At 37.9% G+C, this 6054-nt stretch overlaps 1 protein-coding gene across 1 annotated transcript; it reads left to right on the forward strand.

Moving 5' to 3' along the window:
• Positions 1 to 553: 553 nt before the first annotated feature.
• Positions 554 to 3111, forward strand: LOC100556702 (P2Y purinoceptor 8). Its single transcript, XM_016992357.2, has one exon. The coding sequence runs from the start codon at positions 782 to 784 to the stop codon at positions 1568 to 1570; it is 789 nt and encodes a 262-aa protein (XP_016847846.2). The 5' UTR covers positions 554 to 781; the 3' UTR covers positions 1571 to 3111.
• Positions 3112 to 6054: the final 2943 nt, after the last annotated feature.

Below are 6054 nucleotides of genomic sequence, written 5' to 3' on the forward strand. Positions count from 1 at the left end.
CCTTTCATAGGAAAGTTAAGACCTGGTTGTGGGACCAGGCCTACTAACAACTTTAAGTATTATAATGTGTGCTGGAACTCAATTTGATAGACTCGTATTTTTAGATCTGATTGTGCCTATCTGCTATTTAGTATTGTATTTTATGAATGTTGCTGTAATTAATTAGTTAACTATTTTAATTTATTTGTATTGTATTATATATTTTTATATACGTGTGTTTTATTGTAAGCCGCCCCGAGTCCCCTTTTGGGTGAGAAGGCGGGATACAAATGTTGTAATAAATAAATAAATATTTTGCCCCATGTGAAGAGGTCCTTTGTCTCTTGATGCTGCTGAATCTGTTATTTCCATCCTGTAGGTACCTCATGTGGAATTATATCGTTTAGTGCCACCTCATGTCCCTCATCAGCAATTGCAGGATGCTCTAGTGGCCATTCCATTTCTCTTTAAGTCTATGGATGTTTCGTATCTGATTTATCTAGTCTTACCCAATGGGACAGCCCTGGCAAAGTGTCAAATGTACTCACTTTCCATTAATAACACAAAACATTTGTTTGAGCTGTGACCATGACTCTGAGTATTTATGCATTTATGTGTTATGCTGTGATTCACCTTTAGGTATTTTAACTAGAAATTTTCCTAAGGGATTATAGTTGAAGAACAAATTTGGTCATCATGTGGCTTATAATAAAGAATGGTTACACACCAACATGTTATGTTTCATTCTTGTCTTCTTTTAGAACTCAGTTGTGACAAACTTCATTTCCTCTTCCACAGAAGGATGCCTCAAGATATCCCACTTGTCCTGGCATCAAAACAGTTGTTGGATCCATCATCTCTCCTGAACAATGGAAGAAATATAACAAATGCCACATGGGAGATGCTTCAGAGTTCTGTGTTTAGTATTGCCTTGCCTACACTTTTCTCCATTATCTTTACCATCAGCATTCCTCTCAATTCCATCTCCTTGTGGTTCCTCTGCAAGCATTCAAGGCCTTGGACTCCCACCATAGTGTTCTGCATTAATCTCACCATTGCAGACTTGTTATACAGCATGTTGCTCCCCTTTCAAATAGTTTACCATTCCAAGGGTAACTATTGGCCCTTTGGGGATGTTCTGTGCCGCATTGTCACTGTTTTGTCCTATGGAAACATGCACTGCTCTGTTTTAACCATGATGAGCATCAGCATAGAGCGCTATCTGGGGATTGTTCTTCCTTTGCGCTACAAAGTCATGAGATCCATTAGAACTTCTGTCCTGGCTTGCATCATCATTTGGGTACTTGTGGTCACTATTTGTTACCTGCCTCACATTGTCATAGCTGTCATTCATTATGTCCTCCTTGCTGATGATAAAACATTCTATGTAGCATATAAATTATCCCTTGCAACTGCTGGCTTTAACTGCTGTTTTGATCCATTGGTTTACTACTATGGCTCCAAAGAATTCCGTCGAAAGATACAGAAGAAGCTCTGCAGATGTGCTGTTGTTGGTTTTAGTGAAAATACCCCTATTTTTTCGGAGCATGATATGCAAATAACTCCCATACAAAAAGCACCGAGGATATAAGCCACATTGTTCTGGGAATTATATAGACTTGTCAAAAATGACATTATTAGGAGCCAGTTGCTTGTAGAACTTCAACTTCCACTGAAAAGTTTTCCAAATGAACAATGAACATCATCTATGATATTATATGTATAAGGAAAACTGAAGTTAAACTTCAACTGGATATGAATTTGATTATGTTACAGTTCAATAGTTTTTATCCTTTTGGGAGCAATGGAGCATTTTAAAAATCTGATGGAAACTATGGTTCCTACTCCTAAAAAATGAACATACAGAAAAACACACATAAAAGTTTGAATAACACCTAGTCCTGTTTGAAAAATATCAATGAATATTTGAAAAGGGCAAACATTTTCCTTAAAATACACTATGTTGGTGGGAGACACGTACAAGGACTTATTTGGAGCCCATAGGCTTCAGTTATAACTGTTTCTCTAGGCTGTGATTTACCAAAAAGTATTCTGAGATGGGAGAGGGGGAAGGAGAACAATCATATTTGACTATCAAAGGGCCCTTCCACACAGCCATATAGCCCAGAAAATCAAGGCAGAAAATCCCACAGTATCTGCTTTGAACTGGGTTATCTGAATCCACACTGCCATATATTCAGTTCAAAGCAGATAATGTGGGATTTTGTTCAGCTGTGTGGAAAGGGCCCAATAAATATTTTAATGCATAGAAAGAAGATTTAAGAGTTATTGTGCAAAACATACCTAAAATAAAGGTGTTCAATACTTTTAATTATATGACAGATGTCATTCTTAAGATGTACAGTCATATATTGATAATAAAGCAATGTGTATAGTTTCTTTGTTCTGATCTTAAGTAACATAATAGTTAGTATTATTTTTATTGCCCATATAATGTTCTAAGAATAACAGTGAGAAATCAGATCCAGCATGTATGTCAAATTGAATGAACACTTGGCTGTTTCCCTGTCCCTGGTTTACCTTGTGAAAAAGCTGTGCTGACAACACTAATGAGCAAATTTGAAGTTGAAAAGGAGAAACCCAGTGGGAAAAAGGGAAGTATGGCAAATAAGAAATTACACCATTTAGAAATGTGAACCTTCACATATAGTTTCAGGAAAACTGAATTGTGGAACTCCATGCTACAAAGGAATTTAGGAATTTGGGGCATTAGATATCAGTATAAAGCAGCATTGTCACTGATAGCTGATGGTGCCAAATGGACTTCCATTTGCTAGGATTATGTGATTGGTTGGCTAAATCAAATGGTGAAAGAATGATTATTTATTATGGTGCAATTGCTGTTATTGACAGGTGTTTTGTTTTTATAACAAATGTTATAAAAATGTTTCCTGCTTCTTAGCAGGGGGTTGGACTAGATGGCCCATGTGGTCTCTTCCAACTCTACTATTCTATGATTCTATGATTCTATGATTCTATAATTGTGGGTAATATGTTAGCACACACACAATACAGAGAGAGCCCCATCGAGAAATACTGTAAGCTAAAAAATATATGCTTTTAGAGACCAATATGCTTTTAGTTATAAAAAAATAAATAAAATCATGCTGACTTCAGTTGTGTTTTTCTTCTGCTAGTGGCTTGCAAACACATTACGCCTCTCTCTACTTTTCTTAAATTACATTTGGAGAATCTTTGATCCTTTAGATCTTTTAAATGACAACTCCCATAATCTTTGATCATTGGCATGGGTTTCTGGGAGTTCAGGTCCAAAACAACCAGAAAGATAAATTTGCCTCATTCCTGCCTGAACCCTTTTAACCATGATATGGGAAAGGTCTTCTCTACCAATGCATTTTGTCCTGTGGTTTGCTTACCACTGGAGACAGTCCATCCACACTATAGAATAAATGCATTTTGACATCATTTTGACTGCCATGGCTCAATGCAATAGAATCATTCTCTGCCAAAATGGGTTGATGTCTCACCAAATTACAAACCCCTGAATCTCATTCTATTTAGCCTTGGAAGTTAAAGTGATGTCAACTATGAATTCTACAGTGTGGAGGTACCTCAAGGATACATGAAACTTATGGTGAATCTACACTGACCCATTAACCCAGCGGCTGATCTGGTGTGATGTGGAATGGGGTTACACAGGCAACCAGCCCAGTTGACTGGGCAAGGGAGACATCTTGTCTAATGTCATTGCAGGCATCAACCAACCAGTAGGATCCATGTAGCAGCTAGAGACTGCCATGATATGGAGAATGGGAGGAGACAGTAAGTGCCATGCTGTGTTCCTCGGCCGCCAGAGCCTGGGAAACAAGAGATAACAGCAAAAGCAGTTGCAAACAGTTCTGTTTTGCTTGTACAGGCCCAAAGAAGAAAGCAAGGGTGTTGTAAATAGGTAACACATCCTATAGCGGGGAACACGATAAGGCTTTGTCCTTGTTGTGTTCCTTCAATAAGGGATTACAAATGCTTCACCACTTCTTGGTTTTGGTTTTGGTGTTTGGTTGTGTGGCCTGTGTTGCTATATAGAGCAGGATACCTGTGTTACTTTCTAGTTGCCTTTACAGAGAACATAAACCTGTGCCTTCTGCTCCAATCTTTCAACATAATCACAGAGTTGAAAGCGGTCCCATAGGCCATGCAGTCCAAGTGCCTGCTCAGTGTAGGAACTCTGGCTGGAGCATCCCCAGCAGTCAGCTATCCAACCTCATTTTGAAGATGTCCAGTGAAGGAGAAGCCATCACCTTTCCAAATAATTGGTTCCATATCAGACAGATCTTGCTGTCAATAAATTGCTTTTAATGTTCAAGTGAAATTAATCCTCCTTTAAGTTAAAACCATTAGAGTTGGTCCTATCCACTGGGGCAGTAGATAACAAACCTGTCCCATCCTTTCTGTGACAGTACTTTAGATATTGCAGTGTCAGTGTTACCACATACCAGGATGTATTTATCCTAAAATGAAAAGTACCAAACACCTCAGTTTTCTTTACTTGGAAATAGTTCTAGGTACCCAATCATTAGAGTTGAAAGAAGAGGCAACATTTTATAGATTACCACATTTCAGTCCTTTCTTCACCATGCCACACTTCAATCCTCTCTTCACCAGTTGAACATATCCATCTCCTTCCCTCATATATTTTGTTCTCCATGCGTCTTATTATCTTGGTTTCTCTTGTGTTATCCTGTTTCAACATGTCTATATCCTTAAAATCAAGTGCCCAGAACTGAATGCGGAACCTCAGATGATACCCGCATCTCTCATAAACTCAGAAGATAATTATCTTGGAAGCTTGTTTTAGGAACAATGCTTCTATCAATATAGGGTGAAATATTGTCTTGTTTGCTGCAGCATTGCATTTTTGGGCCATGTTCAACTTATGAGCAACAATTTGAACTCTGGTTTCTAAGTGCCCTAATTCAGCAGTCAGATCACTGCACCATTCTGGCTCTCTCATTACTCAAATCTTGTTAAAACCATCTTTATTTAAAAAAAAAAACCCCACCCTGTAAGAAGAAGAAAATACCACACCCAGGAAAACCAGCCTATTTTTTCAGTGTCTTGTTTGTGGTGTTTTGTAACCATAATGGATTTACTTTCGCTGTAATAAAGAGGTTTCCAAATACACTTTTAGAAAACAGCTCTTGTTCTAAGCAAGGAACTCACACTTCTGGCTCCACATGTTGTGCTGTGCTGTGTTGTGCATGTGTGCTATAGCTATATGCTCTAGTATTGCTTGCCTTTAGACTGTCAGTGCATTTTACATTAGAACTCAGAGTGCCTCTTTTTATTAAAATCTGACACATGCGTTTGGTGTTTGTGTGGGATTTTTCATTGAGAAAACATACATAAACATGAAACATCTAAATAAGAACAAGGAATCGATAATATGTAATATATGAACTCAAGTATATTGCTTCAGTTTTCAGACCTAACTTGATTGACCTGGTTTCGAAGAAAGATGAAGGTACTGCTGTACTGTTGATCATCCAGGTTTCCTTGATGACGTTTGATACTGTTGACTGCAGTATACCATTGGACTGGTACTGAAGGATTGGAGTAAGAGGCACAGGTTTATGTTGCTTCTGCTCCTACCTGTAGGGACAGTTCCAAGAATGCCATTGGGAGATACTGTTTAAACTCAAGGCTATGAAGCTATGGAGTGTCATAGTATTTCCTTCCACTTTCTGTTGGTGTTGAAATTAAACACCAATGATTATTTTATAAATATCTCACATCTTCAATCCTCTGATTGAAGCATTTGACAAATCTTGAGATTTTTCATTGCCATTTCCCATAGGTCCAAGAACTTAGGACATAATTTTTTGTAGCATGGAATAATCTATCAGGGCCTTCCATTTTTGCAAATATATCAGTGCCACAGTATATGTGGGTCTGGGTCCAAACTGGCTTTGGACAGTATACAGTTGTCTGACAATGATACAGTAATTTCTAGCATGTAATACTAATATGATTTTCTTTCTTCGTGTAATAGTTTCACCCTCTTTTTTCCCAGCAAAAAAGGGAGATTATTATACA

The sequence above is a fragment of the Anolis carolinensis genome, chromosome 3 (assembly GCF_035594765.1).
Source record: "Anolis carolinensis isolate JA03-04 chromosome 3, rAnoCar3.1.pri, whole genome shotgun sequence".
NCBI classification, from domain to species: Eukaryota; Metazoa; Chordata; class Lepidosauria; order Squamata; family Dactyloidae; genus Anolis; species Anolis carolinensis.

Excerpts from the sequence above, each read along its gene's own strand:
- LOC100556702 (XM_016992357.2), top strand. The coding sequence starts at position 782 with ATGCCTCAAGATATCCCACTTGTCCTGGCATCAAAACAGTTGTTGGAT.